The sequence below is a fragment of the Leishmania braziliensis genome, chromosome 35, assembly GCF_000002845.2.
Source record: "Leishmania braziliensis MHOM/BR/75/M2904 complete genome, chromosome 35".
NCBI classification, from domain to species: Eukaryota; Euglenozoa; class Kinetoplastea; order Trypanosomatida; family Trypanosomatidae; genus Leishmania; species Leishmania braziliensis.
The window spans coordinates 958,972-981,348 of record NC_009326.2 but is presented as its reverse complement, the minus strand read 5'-3'; the positions used below and the strand labels follow the sequence as shown (position 1 = coordinate 981,348).

Genomic DNA, 22,377 nt, shown 5'->3' with positions numbered 1-22,377 from the left:
TTTTTCGAAAAGGCTGTACAAAGAAGAAGCGCTTCGGATGGAGATGTGACTGAGTAGAACGAGAGTTTGTGGGTAAGATAACGATGACACTCTGCGGTCCCTCCTGGTGGTCGTCGTGGTGTATGATGCCGGTGCTGCTTGCTTGGATGGTTGTTGGGGCTCCTCTCCTGTGATAGAATGGGGGACACAGGAAGCGGAACGAGGAGGACAAAGACAGCCACAGTGATAGCGGATGCACCTGAGAGCGGGGCAGGCGCTCACGAATAACTTGCAACAGGAAAAGCGAGAAGGTTAGAGTACTAAGGAAGGGAAGTAGAGCGAAAATCAAAGAGAAAGGGGGGCTGCTAGGCAACGAAAAAAACGGCACGTATATCAGCGCTTCTTCGCCATTGTGTTGAGAAGTAGCCATAGAAGGTGAGAAGGGGGGGAGGCGATATGGAAGTAGCCACGACAACAGAAGGAAGGCGGGGGTGGAGAGAAGGCGATGCATGCCAAATCCTCTGTGCGTGCCTAGGCTTGTGAGCCTACAAAACCAACCAAAGAAGGTATTCTCCCCCATGCACCTCAAGTGCAGCTGGCGGTGAAGTCAGTCGGGTACGCGTCCGGCGAATGAAGAACCAGCGGTTGTGGCGTCCGCACACGCATGACTCTCCCTCAACGCCAAATCTGCCCACTGGTTTCCCTCTTCACATCACGAGCCGCAAGTCGCGAACAGCTCGTGCTGAAGGAGTCTGTACGTACCACAGGAGAGAAATTCTCCATGTGAGTGACTTCAGATGCTTTCTCTCTCTTTTGTGTATGTGCTGTTTATATCGTCATTAGTCGTACTCCTTTAATCGAGGTTGAGACGCATCGCTTGGCCACCGAAGAAACCCAGAAGTACCGCTGCAGACAACCGACTTTACACGCTACACGGACGGCCGAGCTCCGCAACTCCTCTCAGAGCGAGTGATGGCTTCCATTGGTAATACAATACGCACATGCCGTGCATCTTAAAATCCACCATGTTGTTTTGCTATCAAAAGAGAAATCGTGGAAGTCATCTGCCGCTTCAATTTCGCGGTGTCCACTCAGTACATCTGCGACCACCCACCACAGCTCAGCACAAGCTCGTCCCCGTGTGGTGGTGATAAGAGGGGCCTTACTTCTCTGGGTTGCGTGTCTTGTGCTTCACAGGTGCACGGGGACCGCGCGTCTTGAACTCTACCTTGCCCTCCACAAGCGGCCGCAGGTCCTTTGGCATTTTGCGCCGCGGGTTCGTCGTTAAACCCGCCCACGAGGGAAGGTCGGACTCGTTGCGTGGCTTCTTGAAGTTAGAGGACCCTTGGTTGCTTCTGCTGCCCCCGCGACTGTCACCTTCGCTGCGAGCTCGTTTGCGCTCCTCTGCACCTCCACGGTCGCCGCCATGCTCATTGCGTCGCTTCTCACGTCGGCTTGTCGTGGCTGCCTTCACTTCCTTCGATTTATTAACGTGCACGATGCGGAGCTCACGCCCATTAAGCTTGTCGCCGCGGGTCTCGATGGCAGGGTGGACAGACGAGGCGTGCATGAACTCTACGTAGCCGAAGCCCTTGCAGTCGCCGGTCTCGCGATCCCGCACCAGGCGGACTCGCTTCACGTCTCGGATGCCATGCTCCTGAAAGAAGTTCCAGACATCTTCCTCCGTCGTGTCGTAGGCCACGTTACCGAGGAAGATAGACGTCTCCGGCGGGTAGGCACAACTCTCCACATCCATCGTCGTCACAACGATGTGGCGGTTGTGGAAGACCAACCCGTTCTTCTCCAGCGCCGACGCAATGGATTCGGCGGAATCGAAGAGGACGTACGCCGTTGAGCTGTACTTGGCGTCCTTTTTGATTTCCCCGCGCAGTACACGCACGGCACGACCCATGTTTTGGTGCTTCTCGTCGAGTTCCTCGAGTGCCTGGCAGCGGATGCGGACTGCCGTGATGCTGCCACACGACTTGAAAATCTTCTCAACGTCGCGCTTGTGGATCGTATTGGGCAGATTACCTACGAAGATAGTGCGTGCATCCTCTTCTTCATTGGCGTGCAGTGCGTGTCGTAGCACCTGCTTTTTGGAGAGCTTCCGGTTGCGGCGACCCTCTTGGGTGGCGAGCTCTCGCTCCACCTCCTTGGTGTCGAAAACGGTCTCAAAGAGGCTTCTCTGCCCGTCGCCCTTACTTCTGGCACCCCTGGACCCACCGGACGAGGAGGACGCAGTGGCAGAACGTACCACCTCCGCCACCACGGCGCTCCTATCGCTCGGCCTCGCCTGAGCCCTCTTACCCTTGCCGGCCGTATCCTTGGCGTCGTCGGAGGCGTGATCAGTGGCACGTTTCACCTCTAGCTCACGCAGGATCTTGTCCTTTTCGCGCCGAGTGAGCTTCTTCACCTGCGGCGCCGTGGCGAAGAGGTCGACGTTAGTCTTTTGGAGGGGCTCAAAATTAAAGGCGGGGGCGGCAGTGCTCGCCGCCGCAGCGGTGGCGGTGGCGAACGTGCAGGCGGAGTCTGTCATGTGCCTTGAGCGGGTTTACTGTGGAAGAAGGGACTCGTGTACTTAGAGTGCACTGAGCAGGGATGGGAGAAGCATGTAACGACTACGCGAAGAAGTGCACAAAGGACAGCTACCAAAAGAAAAAATTGGCGTATACGGGACGCACTAAGCACGGTTGCGCCGGGTAGCAGGCGAGAAAGACAAACGCACCGCAGCACCACTATGGCACCGTATATCATATGTAAAGAATTACAAGAGGAAAGAGAGAAGATACAGGGAAGGAGGGAGCGGCCACCAGCGGAAGGAGAAGGATGGAGAGACAAGCGCGTGGTCACTTTACAAGAACGCCGTCACCTCGGCGCTTCTTCCGCTCTTCATGAGACTTACCCCTCCCCCTTGCAAGACTGCGGTGCATGAGTGGCGTTGCAACCTTTTGGAGCTAGCGCGTGGCGCTGTGACCGGCATGCAGACAGAGAGAAAGAGAGAGGTACGTGATCTTCAAGGAATTCTCGGGATTGGTTACGCTTCTTCGTCCTTTGCCTCTCATCAATACCTAAGGTCCATGTGCATCGCTGAATAAGAGACCTCGAACATGCTTACGCAGCGATGAAATTACGAAGCCTCTGGTGCAGTGACTATGACCACATCAACGAGCGAAAGTACGACCTTCGTTGACGACACGGAGCATGCAGTACGACGAGATTACTGAGGCAACACAACCGTGAAACAAGGAAAAGAAAAGCGGCCTGCTGATAGTTGAAGATCACAGAATCTTCAAGTTAGAAAGGAAGAACAAGAGAGAAGGGATGGAGGAGGAGGAGGAGGGGGGGGCTGCACCAGACCACCACAAGGCCGACACTGTCGTTGCACGTTGGAGATCCCTCAACGGTTCATCACAGACATACACACACTGTGCTGACTACCTCCATCCTAATCCACACTCGGCAGAGAGCAACCCCAAAGCGCACTCATTCACGTTTATTTCGTTTGCCTTTCTAGGGGGAGCGCGTTCACGGCACAAGACGGCACGTGTCCAACAAGGGCCAATACAGAAACTCCTCCACCGACAAGAGGTCTTTTTCACCCTTTTCTGTCCACACGGTGTCCGCGTGTTGCGGCCTTTTCATTGCTTGCCGGGCATAAAGAGCTGGTCTGAGCGCGGGTACGACCAAGGGCCGCTGCCTGGCTGCGGCAGCATCTCTTGCAGTCACACCCTAGCCAACATCAGACACTTTTCCTGCCAGCGTCCCAAGAGGCCTCCCAGGCTGTGCATCATGCGCTGAAATTGCTGCTCGCGGCAGTGGCAGCACAGCTCACGAAAGTGGCGCTGCGGGAGTGCTGCGATGCAACGCCTGTGTGCGTCTGCTTCAAGAACTTCTAAGCAGCACCAGCTATGAGTCTCCTCGAGCACAACAGCCCACGCCCTGGGGCTCTGAAGGAGTACCATGTGGCGATTTCGCACGGCGACGACGCGTGCCAGCTGACTGTACAGTCGAGATAGATGCGGCCTCCGCACACGCCTTTTACCCTGAGCAAAGGTGGGACGAGTCTGCTGAGTCTCCCGCTGCTGCACACCTTTCTTGTCCTGCACCCCAGATGTTTCGGCACCAGCAACGCTTGTTAGGATCCGCAAGCGCCATTGGCCGAAAAAACACTCCGTGACACGCGGCCATCGCAGGCCTGTGGACAGGCCGGAAGGGGGCAAGTTGCCCCTGATACATGCGCAGTGGAGAGGACTTCTCCACGGCTACCTCCCTGACAGACGTCCACTTCGCGTAGTAGGCGAGCAGCAGTGTTGCACCAGACCGACGCGCCACAGCTTCCGGCAGTGGCGCACAAAGTACCGCGATCCGGTGAAGCGCGTCGAAAAGATGCTCGTGACTACCCGTGTCGCGGAAGACATCTCGAGTGGGTGGCGGTAGGCACAGTCGCACCACGAGCGAAGCAACATTGCAAGTGATTGGGCGTGGTTCTTAGCAGCCTGTAGGGCCTTGGTTGTACACTGTACCGCACGCATCAACGCTGCTTCTTTCTTGGGAGTCATACCACGTTCGCCAACTTGTCCGCTGGTGCACCACCACTGTCGTACTCTTGCTAGAATGGAGTAATAAAAAATCAATACCGTCTTTTTGTTTTCGCCACTGCTGCCGCTTGTTGTTGCCTTACGGCTTTGGCAGCCCGGCCCAAAGATTCGTGCAGAGCGTGTTAGTGCACAAGCAGGCTTGCGGCACACATTTCCACGCTCGTGTTTATAGCGTGCCCCGTTATGGTGACTGTCAAACCGACGGAAACAGTGGATAAGCCTGTGTCTGATGCGAGAGATCGTAGCTGCGCAAGCAACGCCATATTCTCCTATTGCCCTTCGTCTTCTCACATGATGGCCCCTAGCCTCGTTTGCTGTGGCGGTGGCACGACGTCTCGACCACCCGCTGTGCGGAACACCTGAGCTGAGGGTTCTCCAGAGAACAGGGGTACATGGTCAAGGAAAGCAGACATAGAGGAGAGGTCCTCCGCAGTGAGCAATGAGACCAACACCGGGGGAACACTGCAGATGAGGATAGTGACTGCTCTTCCTCTCCTCGCGCAACCACAACGACAGCAAAATTCACAGTTCCAGACTCCATAGGGGTGCAGAATCAGCAGTTCCATACCGTCTGAATCGGTGCATTAGAGCAATGTAAGCACAGCGGAAGGCAGCAGCCAGAGATAATAAAAGTGCATCTCGCGAGCACAATACCCATGCTCAATGCATGACATCACTGTAGCATTTTTTTTCGGATCAAAGACTGACATCCGTCTGCGCGTCGCACCTTCGTCCCTCGGTCGCTCCGGGAACACGTGAGGTAGGTGATGCATGTCCCATGTCCAGGATTGCAGCGCGCAAACAACTTCACCATCACACCCTTCTTTACACAAACGTAGCAGTGAGACTTTTTGTTCTCAGCTCACCCGTTCGCCGTCATCCAACACAGCAACGCAAGTGCACTCTGCCCTCCCCCTCCGGCCTGTCGCAGAGCCGTCGCGTTGTGCGAAGTAGCCGTAGAAGCACGCCTTACAGCAATGCGCAGCCTCCGCCATGTTAACATAGTCTCTACCTCATACTTTACCCATTCCCCACGCCTCGCAGGTCACATCACAGCGGCTCGCCATCATGTCGGTAGCCCCATCGTGCAGCCTTCGACGTAGATCAGGCTCCCCACACGTGGAGATAGCGAGGGCCGGGTGGGATGCGTTTGAGTCACATTGCCACTCTGCCCATCACATAAATGGCACGGACATCTTCACGATGACAGGTCGCCTCGACGCAGCGCCACGCAGGACCTCGCCGCCAACATCAGTAGCAATGCGTCGCTCTGACCTCCCCACGTCGCAGGCATCTGATCCTGTCATCACCACAAGTGGTTCGGCATGTGGCAAGGAATAGAAGGGTTGCCTGTCTTTCCCCACACCGAGTGAAAGTGCCGGACCCCAAGACACCATGCACTGAGGTGTCCCCCCCCCGGTCCTCAGAATTCCATAGCAGTAGGAAGACGAAGAGCGAGAAAGTAGAGCAAAATGACCAAACGAGCTCCGCAGCAGTGCAAAAAACACCAAAGCAAACACACACACACACACACACACAACATAAAGAGAGAGCGCAGGGGTGTTACAGAGCGCTGACCTCTTTCCCATTCCCTCACCACTTGCTGAGCACAGGAGACAGCAGAGCTACCGAGACTCCGAGGATCGCCGCCGCGACGGAGGAAAAGAACCCGGAGCGCAGCTTGCTAACGAGGTTGTCACTCCCCGTGTCAGAGTAGTACCCTGCTGCCACGTGGTGATATAAACCTGCCTGGAGCCCGAGAACGGCTGCCATAGCAAAGCATAAAACTGCAGCGAGAGGCACGAGCACGGTGAATACCCGTGTAACAACGATGACAGCGCGGTCGTGCTTCACCGGCAGCACCTGAACAACCAGGGAGATGAGGAGTGAAACGCACGTGAGGAGGCACAATGCAGCAAAAAAAAGGTAAGCAGTCATGCAGCGTGTCAGTGTCGAAGAGGGGAGCTGCGCCAGGGACAAGCTAACACGCGCAATCTCGAAGGGCTGTGATGAGTTACTACTCATTTCTGAGGGGCTGTCCGATGCCACGGGCCAGGTGCTGGGTGGCAAGTCGTACACAATTGCCACACCATAGGCACATAGTTTCCGCTCACCAACGGATCGCACCTGGATCGGTGACAAGACGCTGCACACTATCAGCGCTGTCATAAGGGCGGCATAGGTAAAGTACAATAGCACCGAGTCGGTTCGTTCAAACATTGTATCAGCGGGAAAGGAATGGGTAGCAGTCACGCAAGAGGTGATGGGGGCGTTGTATTCGTGCGTGTAAGGGGGAGGGGAAAGCAAAGTGCATCACCGAAAATGGTGACTCAATGTGCAGGTACCTTTCGCGCCCTTGTGTATGGTACCCTTGCAACCTGTACGCACAAAACCTCCTCACGAGTAGAGAGACCAGCAACAGGCGGAGACACCTGCCACTCCACGCTGTGCACTGCCCATGCTCATGCGCCACCGACAACACGAGGGCAATACAGTGAGCAGCCGCAAGTAGCGACGTGGTAAGGGGATCCCCAAAATAGAAACGAGGATGAATGCATGATTGGAAAGCTAGGGGGTGTGTACCAGCAGAGAAGAAGGGGGAACCCTCATCCTTGACCGTCATGCGCTGAGCGGTGCGTCGATCCTCTTTGCCCTTTATGTGGTGTGCGTGTCATCTCCGCGAGTTGGGTGCAGCGGACGACTTGCGTATCTGCCACGTACCAGAGGACTAGTGCGGATGTGCTGTCGCGCGCATGGCACTCTTTCCTTTCTTCGTTGCTCCTCGTAAAGGTTCTGTTTGTTTTCGTCTGCGTGGGTGCGTAATGGAGTGCTTCTTTTTTTAGTTACTCGCTGATTTCCCGCCGGCGCTCTTGCATACGCCGACGAAACTCCTCGTGCGCCTCGGCCCAGACTTTGCGGAACTGCACCGCCTTCTCTTTCGACTCTGGCGTCGCTTCCATCTGCTGCATTCGATCTGGAATGGCGTGGGTGTCAGCAATGACGGAAATTGTGTCTGATACAAAGCAGCGGTCCCACCACAGCGTCATACCAAGACCGACCGGTTCTTTGAAGAGCTGCACGACTAAAAGACGCAGATGTCGTTTTGGCATGAAGTGCAGCTGCCAGCACCCGTCAATCAGATCCTCAGAGAGCTTCACAGGGTAACGGAACACTTCGTGTATGTGTAGAGGCGCCGGTGAAGCAGGTGGGCCGCCACTCGCCGACGCCAAGCAGGTTGGCAGTACCTGAATCGCTATTTCCAGATGAATGTAGGGTAGCTCGGACCCTGATGCCGTCGCGGCACGCGCCTCGTAGAGACGGAACCCGGTCACCGACTTGCCTTTCGTCTCCCAGGGCACCAAGAAGCTCACGGTGACCGTGTCTTTGGTCTGGGTCCACCAGTGATGGGAACCTTCCCGACCACCATTACGGGCGAGGCTCTCGTAGAGCAGATCCTCGTCATCATCGGTAGCGTCCAGACGTTCCTGATCAGCACTTCGGGCCCCCTCCGTCTTGACGTTAGAGTTGCTGCTCGCGTTTCCCGCTGCGGTGTCGGACCCAGCATGAGACGACTCATCGTTGAATGGGATTGCCCCAAGAACACTGTCACTATGCGTTTCTCTGGGAGGTGCAGTAGCTCCGCAAAACGGGCTGGCTAATGCTTTGGGTGGTGCTTCTTCAAGCCGCACTCCATTCGAGTCCAAAATCACGCGAGACGGATATTTCAGCCGTGTCACCTGCGGAACTCTGCAGCCGCCGCGGTGGCCCTCATCGCACCTGTCCAATTCATGCTGGGTGTCGTCGTCGCTGCTGCCGCTGCTGCTGTCGATCAGTTTGTCCCATTTGGAGTAGTCGATCCCCGACATTCCTGCTGAAGGATGAGCAACACAGGGGGTACCCTATAGGACGAGAAGTCACAGACAGAAAAGCACGGACAGTGGGGATCGGCGTGAAGAGCGTGAGGGGGGCAACAGCAGGAGAAGCCGGACACACACACACACACGTTGAGGAAAGTGCGACGTGCAGATAACACCGCGGCTACACCCTGTACTTCTCTCTTTGGCGCGAGACCCCACCACCGGACAGTGGCTACCTCCGTAGTGGACGAGCTCGCAACGAAGAAAAAAAAAGGAGGAGACAAGCGAAAGGAAGAGGACTCGAAGATGAGGAAGATGTGATGGGCCCCAGAGCTCTGGCGGTCGCACACATAAACGCACGCACACACACACACACATACCTGCCCCTTCGTGCAAGTTGGCGTGTTCGGCGTGCACTCGCGCCACTGACCCCACGAACAAACACACGTGGCTGTGATCCCCCGCCGTTGGATTCGACAGCTCCTCAGCAGCGATACTGACGAAACACCCCACCGCCCGCGCCTGGTGCGCCTGTGAGGAATAGAGCGTGGCAGTGCTTATCCGCGTCAGTCCCAACTCTTCAGAGGGGTCCTCTACGGTGCCGTTCGTGTGGGTGTTGCGCGGAGCGTCCTAAAAGGACGGAAACGACTGAACGATAATGTCGGATGAGAGACACGAAAAGGAGACACATCAGGCCTGCACTCGTAATGCGACTTTGCCACACACACACACACACACATCAGTACAACAGTGCCACAAGCGCAAGGCGGCCGAGGTAGCCTTTTGAAGATCGCTGCCTCTGATCCACTCTGTATTTCAGGTATACAACGGACCTAATCAGCAGCCAGAAACGCTAACGCAAACGAAAAGTAAATGCGACTTTACATGTAACTGTGGAGACTCTTGAGCCAGTGCGCGTCGAGAGGAGTACAGGGGGCTTGCAATGGAAGTCGCCACGCCGTGGCACCACAGAAATCCCCCCTCTTCCCGCCTCCCACACACTCGTCTCACGAGGTCCCTCCAAGAATGATTACATCGGATGCTTTGCATAGCCGGAGCGGCAGATGGGGCAGCGATTCAGAACAATGGCGACAGCCTGGCCAGGTTGCTCGTCTACTCTCAAAGAACCCCGCTCATTGAACTGTTCGTAGCATTTAATGCACGCGGCGTGGAAGTAGTGACCACAACTAAGCAGGACGCCGCTCTGCGGGAGAATCGATGCAGCCTTGTTCGCGCTGTCAGCGTCTACTACCTTGGCAGACGACAGCACAGTGAATGCAGTCTCATGCTCAGGCCGTGGTGCGGCTGCTGCCAATTGAGCAGATCCCTTCTGGTGCCCTGCCTGGTGCTGTGTTACGCGCCGTGAGACCACTTTCCCACCTCTCACCAAACAGGTAGCTCCAGGCTCAGCCGTTGATGGGTTACTCACCTTGCGTGACACCGCGCCCTTCACCGCACCTCCCATAGGCATCCCAGTTGACTTCCTGATCGCCTTCAATTCGAGTGGCTGAACACGCTTTGCTGCTTGTCGAGCTTCGTAGGCCATTCGCATCGCCGCCACAGCATCCTCACCAGTCAACTTGCGCACCCCACCAGCATGAAATGAGGCCGCCCTTGTGCCAGGCCAGTGCGAACAGTAAATCAGCTCCAGGCAGATGGGGCACTGCACAGACACACCAGCAGTAGCCGGAGCTGTCAAACTTCCAGATTCGCTTGAGGCAGACGGGTCATGCACCGCCTTCCTCCACAGTTCCGCCCATGCCTCTTCAGTCAGGCAGGCAGCCCTAGCCGCCTGGTGCTGCACCGCGAGCGCCGCCTCCACTGCCACTCGGCTTTGCTCTTGCTGTGCACAAAACGCTTCCCACGCTGCAGACAGGCGAGCCAGGCGCTCCTGCACGTAGTGTGTGCGAAACTCTCGGTTGTTCTTGAGTCTTAGCTTGGTGTAAGCGCGCCGCGCGAGGAGGCCGCGGACAGCGGCTTGCACCTTGACGATAGCCGCCCGCTGTGCTACTGCTTTTCCTTCGTAAAAGATGCGCTTGTGGTAGTTCTGAGTGCGGCACACTGGACACGCCAACGGTGCGGTAGCCACAGCAACTCCAAGGGCATCCGCTCTCTGCTGAGCTCGCACGTATCGCTCGAAAGAGCGAAAGCATTGGGTGTGAAAGACATGCGAGCAGCTTAGGATCACCTGCCCTTCGTCACCCCTGGCAGAATAGCACATTTGGCAGATGGCACAGACAGAGGAGTGGCCTCTGAATGATCCAGCGTCGTGGAAGTGTTCTTTCTCACGCAGGAGGGCACGGTGCACAACGACACGCCAGTCGTCAGCCGACGGTGCTGGTGGCGGACCCGGTACGAGCCCCATGCGCTGCGCAAGTGTCTGCTTGTGTGATCGTCCAGCTAGACTTTGTGCGGGGCCCAGGTGCAACCGAAGGTCCGTCGATACATCGCTTGAAGAGGAGCCGACGGCACCACCTCCACCTTCACGTGTGTGCGACGCAGACGATGACAGCGGCAGCGGCACACCTCTACGGCCGCCGGTGGCGGTGAAGTGCTCCTGCAAGGCGACGGCGCTCCACAGCCCGAGCTTCTCGCGACGCGTGTTGCGTGTGACTCCGATCCCGGGCTGGTTCGTGCCCCAGTCGGACACGGGCGGACCTAATGAGGGCAAGCCCCTTGTGAGAAATACAGAAGGCATCCGAGAAAGCGAAGAAGGGAAGATTCCCCCTCCCAAAGCATCTGGAGGCAGCACAAGTGGCACGTCTGTTGTAATGTTCTTCTGAAGCGCAACGGAGGGGAAAGGGAAGCAAAGAGAGCAAGAGAGGCATGTCATCACTGGCAACGAGGACGGGCAGGAAGAAGCAGAAGGCCTCGCGACGAGGTACACCATGACAGTTGTCATCCCCGCAGGATTGAGGACAATAAGCCGGTTCACCAGGGCGCGCCTGGGTGCACCTCGCTTAGACATTTTTGACATGCGTAGACTTTTTGTGGGGGAGAGGGGCTTTCGTGGCTCGGGTTTCGCTGCTGTGTGCACGCGCGGGAGGAGAGCCTTTTGTTCCTGTGGTTCTGCTTGTGACAGTTTCTACGGTACGCCTCATCAGCCGAAGATCAGTGCCAGGGCAATTAGCGTAATGTTCACGAAGATGAGCGGCCAGCGCATCAGGAGGCGGATGGAGTGCAAAAAAGAGGCGATCTGCAACTTGACGGACGAGACAGAGCGGCCACCGCCGTTCCCGCTAGTGCCAAGCTCAGCATCGACAGAGGATGGCACCATGTCATTGAAAGTGGGATCGTGCTGCAGCGCAATGCCACCCTGTAGGGCTTGTGGAGTGGCCAATCCAAACTTGGAGAGAAATCGCGATTCTGAGAGGATGGCTAATGCGTTGAGGCACAGAATCACGGCTGAGACAAGTGAATAGATACTGATGCCCATGTTTTTTTTCCTGATCGGTTCGCCCTCTTTGACAGTGGCTGAGGCTTGCAGCCTTTATGCCTATAATGGCAAAACGGGCCTACGAAATGAGCCTCTAACTGTCCTTCTTTGAGACCTGGACTCGGCTGCCCGTTGGCTGTTAAGTTTGAGTGGTTGTGGAGGGAGAGGAGAGGGCGGGGCAAAAACTGGTCTCATTCAACCGTGCAAGCGCGCTCTGCGCGCGCGCAAGGCGTCACAAGAAATAATAATAATAATAGAGAGAGAAGATGCCGCAAAATATATAGATGCGCACGTGGTCTTACTTCCACACCACTATTGCATCGAGAAAACAAGAGCGGAAAGGACAAGAAAAGCCCACGAGTGCGGAGATGTAGGGTAGTGAGGGAAAGAGTGCGACTTTAAGAAGCAACGGAGGTAGCGCGCGGCAGTTGTGTATTTCACTTCTAAACAAGTCGGTGGGTGACTGTGTGTGTGTGTATGTGTGTAAGCGCATGCGTGTGCTTGGGATCGAGGGAGACAGGGTAGATTTTTTTTCTTTAAAAGGCAGGAACGGAAATGAACGCAGCAAGCGGCACCTCGGGGTGATTGAGGGAGAGGTAAGCAGCGCCCTTTTCTTTTGTTTTCTTTTTCGTTGCGCGAGAGCTGTGTCCTTTCCATGTCCCATGCCGTCAGCACATGCCTCAGCTAATCCTCCCAGTACCCCCCACCCCCCCACCCCCCACCACCTCTCATGCACGGGGGCAACGAACGCATTTCCCAGATGGAAAAGACAACAAACAGCGAGACAAACAACACAAAGAGGGGGGGGCCAGTTCGCGGTGCAGCGGTGCACCAAGCCGGTGTGCACAACAGACGTACATGTCGTGATCCTTCAGCTTTCCGAAGCAGCCGCATCGCTTAGGTACGAAGACGGCAACTAAGCTGCGGCACAGCCCGGCCTTTGCCTCGTGGGCCGGTCGTACAGTTTTTCTTTTCCGCCTGTACAAAGGGGATCCCCTTCAGCGCGTTGAGATTTAGTTGCCCACTGAAGGAGCTCCATGAGCGACATGCGGAGGGAATACTAGAAATAACTCCCAAAGGACACAACTCTGACTGCACCATTACGAGAAAACATGACGCCGACAAGTACAAGTCACAACAGCAACAGGAGTCAGGAGAAGAGGGCAGAACCACCACATGTTCCCAGGCTTAATCGTCGCTCCGCCGTGGCGGCGACACTTGTGTGCTACTCCTCCCCCAGCGGCTCTTGTTTAACGTGAGAGGAGCTCACAGAGGCGTTGTTGGAAGTCTCGTCGCCTGCGAAAGGCGCACGAGCGGCAGTCTCGGAAAAGTGCTCCTCCACACGTAGCTGCACCTCGTCTCCTACGATGAGTACATCGCCGGCTTGCAGCCGCCGCGGATCGCCCAGCACCCAACCTTGCCCAGCGATGCGGACACCATTGCGGCCGTAGTTGACGACCCACAGTGTGTAGTGGTGCGGTCGCTTTATGTGCAACACTGCCGCCTGCCCTTGACACGCATCTGCGTCACTATCAGACACCTCCTCATCCTCCGAAGGCGCTCCTTCGCCGACGAAGAGCTCGCGGTCGGACAACCTCACATCGTTGGCGTTCGTGGCGTGCTTGTACACCGGCCGCAGCACCAGCGCGAACTGAAGTCGGGAGAGCACCTCTGGGTGGGTAGTATAAGGAGCCAAGGCGCCAACGACGGAAGTTGCCGTCGCCGCGGCAACAGCCGCCGCTCGTCGGATCCCCGACTCACGGCCGAAGTAGGTGGTAAGTTCGTCCAGCGGTAGACGCGTCGGGGGAGGGGCGGTAGCACTCCCAACTCCAGCGGAGCTTGCCACGGATAGTACCACCGCGTAGAAGCAAGCAGTGTGCGCCACACGAACGCCACCAAAGTAGTCTGTGCTGGGTGATGAAGTGAGGGCCGGTCCCCATCCGAGGTTAGTGACAGGGTCTAGGAGGGCCCCTGGCACCTTGCTATTGTCCGCGAATGGGCTGGTGACGTTCACCGTTCCTGGCGGCACCACAAAGTCTGTTTGTTGACCTCGTGAAGCAAGCGTACGCCAGGGCTGCTGGTAGAGCTCGGCAAGAGTGTGCAGCAGCTCTACTTGCTTCTCGACGTTTGTCTCGCTCGCCGCCACAAATCGCACAGCACCGTTCGACTCCCTCAGCTCCGCCTCCGTCGCCCAGGGGTGTGGCGACGGTAGCCACGCATCTCGATCCTCCACGTCCTGGAGAGCACGACTGCGCTTCCGAAACGAGGGCGGCACAGTCTGGGAGGGCGAAAAGGCAGCACTCTCTGCCGCCGTCTCCTCGCCTGCTTTTCGATCGGCACGAGAGACACCTGTGTGCAGAACTGGACCGTTAAGCTCGCGCAGCTTCTGCCACGCGAGGAGATTAATAAAGTGGTTCGACATGATGGCAGCGCCCTCCTCATCGCTCAGTCCCATTCGTGCCTGAAGCGAGGCCAGGTGGGTGACCATTGAGGCGGAAGAAAAGGCGTCTTTCTCCAGCACCGCCGCATCCAAGCCCGCCGCCAGAAGACGGTTTTCGGCAATCATAGAGCTCAGCGTCACCATCGCCCGCGGCCGGCGCTCCACCGCCGCGCAAGGCTTGATACTGCTTGCGTCAGCAGCTTCCACACCAGCTGCAATCAGCTGCGTCGCGTCTGCCACGCGCCACGACGAGGCAGCGATATCCACGGCATCTGCCACAGCATCCCACACTGGCAGCGGCGGCGTGCCCTGGGGTACTGGCGGCAGCAGCTCTGGGAACAGATATAGTGGCGGCTCATAGGTGGTGGAACGTGAAAGCTTGAGCACACACTCGCCAAGGATCGGCACCATCTGTGCTGGTATCTCGGAAGCCGCATCCGACTGCGCCATTGCGACTCGTGAAATTGTATGGGGCTATTTTCGTTATGGGGGGGGGGGGAGGGGGTCTTCAAAGACGTACTTAGGACCAGTGACCACGATGAACACAAAAGGGAACAAAACAACAGAGAGAGAGAGAGAGCGTGCGTGCTGAGGATACTTGTGGAGTCCACACGACTGCGAGTACAAAATAAAACGTCACAGAGGGAGAAAGAAAACAATACAGATACAAGGTGAGCGGGCCCTAGCCAAAGTGTGCACAAGATGATGAGGAGGAGAGAGTGGCAATAGATGAACGCAACAAGCGCAACACAACAAGGGATGCGAAGGAGAAGACAGAAAGGAGATCTATGTAAGCGAGCAATCCGCAGCGGCAGAGAGGATAACGAGTCAACAACAATAAGTGAGGGGTACGCAGTACTCGACACACCAGAGAGACACAGAGAGACAGAGAAGCCACAAGAGAAAAAAATAGAGGGTGGATGTTGGGGGAGGGGGGCACGCGGACACCCACGAGCAGCTGGGGAAAAAGAGGGAATGACCACAATGGGTGGTGAGACAATGTAACAGTAACGACACCCAAACCACTGAGGCTCAGCTTCTTTGCACGCTACCCCCAGTTGTCAGGTGGTTGTGATGGGCGCTTTTAAGATAACGGTTGCTGCTGCTTTTAAAGCCTGAGCGTCTCCTCTCCGAGACACGGTCAGCCTAGCCTCGTCCAAGAGGCAAACCAGGACACACGATCTTAAAGAAAGATGTGATGCAGAGCGGTAGAGACCCAACGCCGCCACCACTACCACAACAGGCAAGAACCAGAAGCAACAAGAGTAAAAGAAAAAGGTGGTCTCCAGCACAAGCACAACGCGGAGGGCACGGCTTCCACCACACGTAAACAGAGTACTCAAGGGAACACACAGAACACCAACGAGATAAGAGCGAGAGGGAGGGGGCGGAGGGAGGGAACCAGAACATGACGAAAGGGAGCTCGCTGATAGGGAGGGGAGGGGATAGTCATCATAGAAGACGCGGAGAGCGTCAACAAAGCGTAAGGGTAGCGGCCGATAGGGTCGTCACAATGCGAAGTAGCGAGAGGCGAAATCGTTCGCCGCGACGGAACTTGGTGACCACCACCTTTTCATAGTTCACCCAGTGCGGAGGCTGCAACGTCCGTGATGGAACCGCCTCACTTCTAGGTGGTTCTTAATTGGGTTGTGTCATGGTGCAAAGTGCTCGGGACAATTCCCCAGTGCACGCTATACAGCAACAGAAATTCAGGAGAACGTCTGTGATAGATAGGCCCGTGCGCTAAGATTAAAGAGGGAAGGAGGAGGGAAAGGGGTGAATCGGTAGGGCCCAGTGGAAATGAGAAGGGTATGAAGAGCGCCGCGAGAAAATGAAGTGAGACCGTACCACGTGCGCGTGACGCGTCTCTAAGGGGGCTGTGGCGTCAGCAGCGCCAAAGGGATTCAAGAAAAACTCACACAAAGGAAGCGGCGCTCGACAGAACGATAAACAAAGCCTGCCGCACCCTTCATTATGCTGGAGTGACGGACACCGGCAGACAGACAAGCGCACAGAGAGACACTAAAGAGGTCCGAAACGCATAGCTCGCGTACTGGGAAACGGATACGTGTCTGCATTCCTCGCAAGGCCACGCAACGCTTCGTTCGAGTCATGTGACGGACATTACCAGGGCCCACCCAAGACGATACCCATGAAAGAGAGAGAACAACCCCCTGGCCATGCACGTGTCAGTTACGCAACGCCACTAACGCAGGTCACGGAAACCGCCCTCTGCGTCGTCGTCGCTGGTGTTGAGGTCTGCAAACGGGTTGTAGGTCGTTGTAGGACCACTGATTCGTTTGTTGTCTTCGAAAGACTCCGTCTCTCGTACACCCGGACAGAATGCCTCACTCGTGCTTGCGGCGCTGCCGTTCAGTGCAGCGGCGGCTGGGGGCTGCGCGAATGCGTTGGTCACCGAAAAGAGCTCCCTCGTTGCCCAACGACCTGCATTGCGATTCCCGGTTTCCCCTACGCCCGTCCCAACGTTTGCACCGCTTCCGCATAGCGCACCTTCGCCACTGTCCATCCCAACCACGTTGTCTACTGCGCTTCCGGTGCCGGCCAAGGGAGAATTCAAAACAGTCGAGTTGGCGGCGATCACCGCAACAGGCGGTGCATCCTCTCCACTCAGCTGCGCAGAATGGTACGAAGCTGAAATGCTAGGGGCATTACCTTCGACTGCTGACGTGGTGTCCCTCGCTGCCGTTTCCTGAAAGCTTTGTGAGGCCGAGAGTAGTACCCCTTTCGTAGAGTGATGCACTGTACAGTCTGCCAGTTCTACTTCGTGGTATATCTCCGCGGGGTCAGCATTCTGCGGTGACTCATTGGCAAGCACAGCATGCTGAAGCCCCAGCAGTGGTGGTGGATGAGACAACGCAGTTAGCTGAGGCGAGCAATACTCACCGTCGGTGCTCACGACGGAATGTTGTTGCGGCCCCGCTCCGCCAGAAGCGCCGCCCTCACCCAACACGGTGATGGAGGGATCAGTGTAGCGAGGGGCTTGCAGGGCAGACTGGTAGACCGCTTGGTGAGGTGCCGTTGCGGGCGGTGGCGGTGGAGGAGAAGCATGGCTTCCAGGAGGAAGCAGGGGCTGACCTACGTGTGGCTGCTGCTGCCCGCCTAGTTGCGGCAGAGGATGAGGCGAAGGCGATGCTGCTTCCGTCGGCAACGCAGGTGAGTTCAATGCCGGGAACGTAGCGGCTGGCGCTGCCGGCAACACAAAGAGCTGCTGGGTCAGTGAAGAGGCTGCATCAGCATGCGCAAGAGTTCGCGTGTCTGGCCGGTCAATGGAGACATCCGGCGGCGCATCACTGGCGTGCACGGACGCGCCATGAGTCCAGTCTGCATCCCCACTTGTCTGTCGCTCTGCAGCCAAGACTGGGTGCAACGCCTGTGGTGTGGGCGCCGGTTCTCGCCCTTGCGCTTTACACGTGCCAATCGCCATAGAATCCACTGTGCCCTCCCACCCCACGCATTGCGGTGCAGCAGCCTTCACAGGCAGCATCTCCGCACTAGCGAAGAAACCTTCGTCGCTCATGATAGTGTTGTACACGGGTGGATCTTGTGGCACCCCAACCTCCCTTTTGACGCTGAGGCCAGCATTCTCAGGCCACGGTCGTACTGGCGTAGGAGCCATGGATGAGCCAGCCCTCACTGACATGCATTCCTCGTTGAGCTCGGCTACCAGGAGCAGCAACTCACTGTAGTCTTTACTGACACTCTTCAGAGTTTGCTGCAGTCGTGCGGTCTCCTCCTGTGATAGCGCCAGCTGCTGCGCCACTGCATTGCGTTCCGCCTCCATTTGGGTGATCACATCCAGCGGTGGAAGATGCCGTTGCCCTTGATGTTGCTGTCGCTGCTGAAGAAGCTCCTGTCGCTGAGAGGTCGCAGCGTCGGAAGCGTGCCGCAGCTGCTCCTCCATCATGTTCATCGACTCCACCAGTTGCTGATGCTCCTCTTCCTTCGAGTTCAGTGCCTCTTCGAGCAGCCGAATGTTCTCGCGAAGCCCAGCGACCATATCAGCGCATGCGGCTTGCGAGTGCATGTCCTCCATCGCCGAAGCAGCAGCATCCTCGACTTGAATGTGTCCTTCTTCCGCTGCTGCGGCGACACGCCTCTGTTGCTCGTTCTCCAGGATAGCGTACTGTGCAGCGAGCTGCTCAGCTCGCTCGCGCCACTCCTCCAGCGCATGCATGAGGTCCGCCTTCTCCGCCCGGGTGGCTTCAAGCTCCCCTTGTAGTGCAGCCAGCATCTGGTGTGTGCGCGCATCTGACACAGGAGGGATTACTTCCTGGCGCAGTGGGACGGCAGAACGATCTGGTGGAGGGGGCTCGACCAGGAAGTCGGTGGATGACATGGGGCTGTGTCCGAGGCTTCCCAACGACGCAGCAGCGAGCTCAGAAGGCGGCTGCTTCAGTGGCAACTGACCCACTTGCGTCGGTGGCGGTGCAACGGGGTGCGACGCCACTTCGCGTTCTGGCAGCGCGTGACCCGGATGCAGCTCTTCAGAGTGTGTTGATGGCGGCAGCCTCATCATCGCAGCCGGGCCGTGCGATGCCGACCGTGCAACGCTGTCCAAGAGCTGTTTGAACTCCGCCACAAGCTGCTCCACCAGCGCCACAGTAGCTTCATCGTACGGGGTGGGGTCCTGTGTCCGTAGCCCGCTCGCCACGGGATGTTGCCACACCGGTGTGCTGGCTTGCATGTCGAAGAGAATCGTGTCAAGCACCGCTCCGCCACCTACCACCTGCGTAAACCGGTGCATGAGGGCCGCTGCAGCCGCCGCGGCCGTTGGCGGAGCGGCACCTGCGGCTGCTGCCTTCTTCGACACGACACAGGCACTTGCGATCACCACCGCCGACCACAACCGAAGATGGGCGGGTCCGTCTCGGCGGGCCTGATGCAGCAGCGTTTCGCTCCATGACACTTCCTCAACAAACGCAGTCGCCGCCAAGGGAGAGGAACCCATCCAGGCCAGCAGCGCCCCACTGTAGGCGCCGAGAGCTGCCGTATTCATTTGCTGTGTCACCGCACCGCCGCTGAGACAGAAAATAAGGAAGGTGACAGTGTAGTTGAAGAAGGAGGGCGGCAGGCGGGAAGATAGCGTCCACCCTGGCTGTGTCTTGACAAGGTCGTCCAGCGTTGACTTCTGCAGATGGGGCGGCACAGGTGAGTGCACGAGGCTCTGGGCCACTTGCGTGGCACCAGGTAGTGCAACCAGCGCGCGCAGCACCTGAGCAGCGTAGAACTTCTCCACAGCCGACGTTCGCGACGAGAGCAGCACCCGGGCAAGCGCCACACCACACTGCGCATCCTCATCAGAGGTGCTGGCATTAGTCCCCTTGACACTCCGCAGAGGTGAAGTCGTAGACGACGCCTGTACTGATACACCGCCGCTGGGGTCATCACCGTACTCTGACGTCGGCGACACTAACCCGCTCAGGAACACGCCAACTGAGCGCTCTTGATGGACCGGCACGCCCAGCACCACTGTGAAGAGCTGCACGCCAGCGCTGACCAGCGTTGTGTCGGTTGTCTCGCAAATGCATGAGAGCAGCGCGCGCGGTGCAGGCCACACCTGCGCTCTGTATGGCAAAGTTGCTCGAACAAGAATCGTGACGGGTGGGAGGTTAAGCCACTCTTCCACCCCCCGCTTTGACCCGTTCAGCAGCAACGCTAACACCCGCACTGTCTCGATTCGGGTGGCGTCGTCGATGGCCAGCCCACTGAATGCGAGGCGGGAAAGCGGAGTCAGAAGACCGCATCGAAGTAGGGCGTCTTGTATGGACTTCAGCTCCTCCTCGTCCTCGTCGATGCCTCGCAGGACGCACGCGAGAATAGAAGCGGACATGAGTACGTTTAGCATCGTATCGGGTGTCTTGGTAACGTCAAGAAATTCCTCCAGCTTCGCGGTCAACACTGTCAGTGGGGGGCAAACGAGGCAGGGAGAGCTGTTGGCAGCGCCGTTGTGGCCGTGGTCGACGACAGTGCACGCCGCCAGCTCGGATGGAACGGAGTCAAACAGGGCCACCAGTCGTGCAGCACAGCCCATTTCACGGAAAAACTTCTGGGTTGCCTTGTTTGAGCGAAGCATGTTGTGCACCACCGTTAGGCAGTCCTTCACAATGGATCTGCCTCGCCTAACACCACCCTCGCGCTGGATCACATCAAACAGCGAGTCGAATGCGTTGTGAAAGGCGAGAAGGGTCTGTAGCTCCGCATCGGTCAAGGTCAGCGACGTGAGAAGCTGCAAGGCTTGATTACGCAGCAGGTGATCCTGCTGGGTTTCGTTCAAAGCATCAAGCAAAACGCCGATGCCGCGGGCCCCAAGCAGCGCCTGATTCAGCTTGTACGGCTCAAACTCCTCCAGCCGCTGGAGCAGCACGACAACGTAGTAGCGGCTCCAAAACGGCGCTGTTGTTTTCATAGAGTCCAGCAACAACCCCACCGCATCGATAAGCGGCGCGAGCAGTGCATCCCGTGCGCGCCGCTTTAACGCCGCGGTCACCTCGACGACGCGATGGTTCGACTCCATTTGGTCAGGGTACAAGTCCAAGTTTGTGGCATTGGCAAGCAGGTGCAGCGTGGGCTCCGTAATGGATTCGTCCTCGGCGTAACTGACAAGCAGATCGAGCAGCGACTTTAGCGCCGTTGCATCGAGTGCGTACGGGAGGTCAGCGCTACGCAGAAGGTCGCACTGTGCGTCCCGAATATCCTGCGCCACCGTGCAGCCCTCGATGCGCAGAAGCAGCGTCCGCGTTGACGTGCTCGGTCGAGGCGACGGCGAGGACGTTAGTGGGTTGGCAGATGGCCCGTCACGCGAAGAAGGTGACGCCGCGCCATCATAACTTGATTTTATAGTAGAACTGTTCCCGTGGTCTCCATTGATGGCCACGGATGGACTTGCCGCCATTGCAGCAGGTGCCCCTGACAACTTCGTGTCTTGCACATTATTCGCTGCCGCGTGTGACCCCTTGTCACTGCCCAGCGGAGGGGGATGCACCACGCGCTGCCCCAATACAGCCTTGAAGAGAAAGCTCATGGTTGGCGAAAGAGAGGGGTAAATCGGGACGAATCCAGCAATGCAAACGTCGGGGAACGGTGGCACGCCACCCTTTACGGTGTTCGTGCTGCCTTACTTCCAGACAAAGTGCTCCCAGACGCTCCTGTACTTGACCCGTTCCGTAAGGTGCCCCAAATCGACGCTGAAGAGAAAGACCAGCAGTGCGTTTGCTTTTCGTTCTTCCCCTAGGAAAAGAAACACGCGGGTACGACGGTCAAGAGAGAGAGATGGCAGCAGCAATAGCCACACAGTCAAAACCACCGCAACATACACACACACATACATATATATATATATACGCCACGCACAGTATAACAGTCCTCCAATGGCGCAATTCAAGGAAGCATCATGCGGAGCCCAGATATATCCACACATAACATCGTGCATGAAGAACAGTAAAACAGAGGATTGTAAACATCCAGCAAGGTGGTGGGTGAGGAGAAAAGGGCGTGAAAGTCAAACCAGCGGAAGGGGAAGAGAGAGAGAGAAAGCATAATCGCTGCGAGACCATCCTACCATGGACAGGGAATGCGCGAGACCTCATGTCTGCGTCCGCCAGACACGCTTTCCATTTCTGTTCCATTGCGAGAAGCGCAGCTGAGAAGTGTTCGATCCTTTTCAGGGCCTCTCCACCACTGCGCATCACGTCAGCATTGGCATGCTTCCTCCACTACATTCATGGAATCCTGCAGCTCAGCATTTTTTAATGTTTTTCTTACGCGAAGAAAAAGCAAAATGCTTGTAGGGGAGAAACACGTGTAAGAACAATCAGAATGGGAAAAACGGCCATCACAACAGCAAAGACACCACACACACACACACACACACACACACACACACACACACATCTACAGATGCACAGACACCCCCACGACAGGCGTGCAAGCATTTACTTTACACGTTAGACGCGTCTTTAAGAGAGAAGCCTCAAAACGAAACACAGCACATGGACGGGGCGGTTGAACAGACGCACGCTACAAGAACAACGCCTTGTGGGTCTT

General features: G+C 57.0%; 7 protein-coding genes across 7 annotated transcripts; all 7 read right to left on the bottom strand.

The window, feature by feature from the left end:
* Nucleotides 1-1,141: 1,141 nt before the first annotated feature.
* Nucleotides 1,142-2,518, bottom strand: LBRM_34_2480 (putative RNA binding protein; the record flags this gene model as incomplete). Its single annotated transcript, XM_001568306.1, has 1 exon — nt 1,142-2,518. One exon carries the CDS (start codon nt 2,516-2,518, stop codon nt 1,142-1,144), a length of 1,377 nt encoding a protein of 458 aa, XP_001568356.1.
* A 3,655-nt stretch (nt 2,519-6,173) lies between these two features.
* On the bottom strand, nt 6,174-6,800 carry LBRM_34_2470 (hypothetical protein, unknown function; the record flags this gene model as incomplete). Its single annotated transcript, XM_001568305.1, has 1 exon — nt 6,174-6,800. One exon carries the CDS (start codon nt 6,798-6,800, stop codon nt 6,174-6,176), a length of 627 nt encoding a protein of 208 aa, XP_001568355.1.
* A 623-nt stretch (nt 6,801-7,423) lies between these two features.
* On the bottom strand, nt 7,424-8,446 carry LBRM_34_2460 (conserved hypothetical protein; the record flags this gene model as incomplete). The annotated part of the gene is made up of 1 exon (XM_001568304.1): nt 7,424-8,446. One exon carries the CDS (start codon nt 8,444-8,446, stop codon nt 7,424-7,426), a length of 1,023 nt encoding a protein of 340 aa, XP_001568354.1.
* A 1,021-nt stretch (nt 8,447-9,467) lies between these two features.
* On the bottom strand, nt 9,468-10,658 carry LBRM_34_2450 (conserved hypothetical protein; the record flags this gene model as incomplete). Its single annotated transcript, XM_003723180.1, has 1 exon — nt 9,468-10,658. One exon carries the CDS (start codon nt 10,656-10,658, stop codon nt 9,468-9,470), a length of 1,191 nt encoding a protein of 396 aa, XP_003723228.1.
* Nucleotides 10,659-11,537: 879 nt separating this feature from the next.
* On the bottom strand, nt 11,538-11,873 carry LBRM_34_2441 (conserved hypothetical protein; the record flags this gene model as incomplete). Its single annotated transcript, XM_003723179.1, has 1 exon — nt 11,538-11,873. The coding sequence occupies one exon, from the start codon at nt 11,871-11,873 to the stop codon at nt 11,538-11,540; it is 336 nt and encodes a 111-aa protein (XP_003723227.1).
* A 1,225-nt stretch (nt 11,874-13,098) lies between these two features.
* LBRM_34_2440 (conserved hypothetical protein) lies at nt 13,099-14,763 on the bottom strand (the record flags this gene model as incomplete). The annotated part of the gene is made up of 1 exon (XM_001568303.2): nt 13,099-14,763. One exon carries the CDS (start codon nt 14,761-14,763, stop codon nt 13,099-13,101), a length of 1,665 nt encoding a protein of 554 aa, XP_001568353.1.
* A 1,756-nt stretch (nt 14,764-16,519) lies between these two features.
* Nucleotides 16,520-21,355, bottom strand: LBRM_34_2430 (conserved hypothetical protein; the record flags this gene model as incomplete). Its single annotated transcript, XM_001568302.2, has 1 exon — nt 16,520-21,355. One exon carries the CDS (start codon nt 21,353-21,355, stop codon nt 16,520-16,522), a length of 4,836 nt encoding a protein of 1,611 aa, XP_001568352.2.
* Between the last annotated feature and the right edge of the window lie 1,022 nt (nt 21,356-22,377).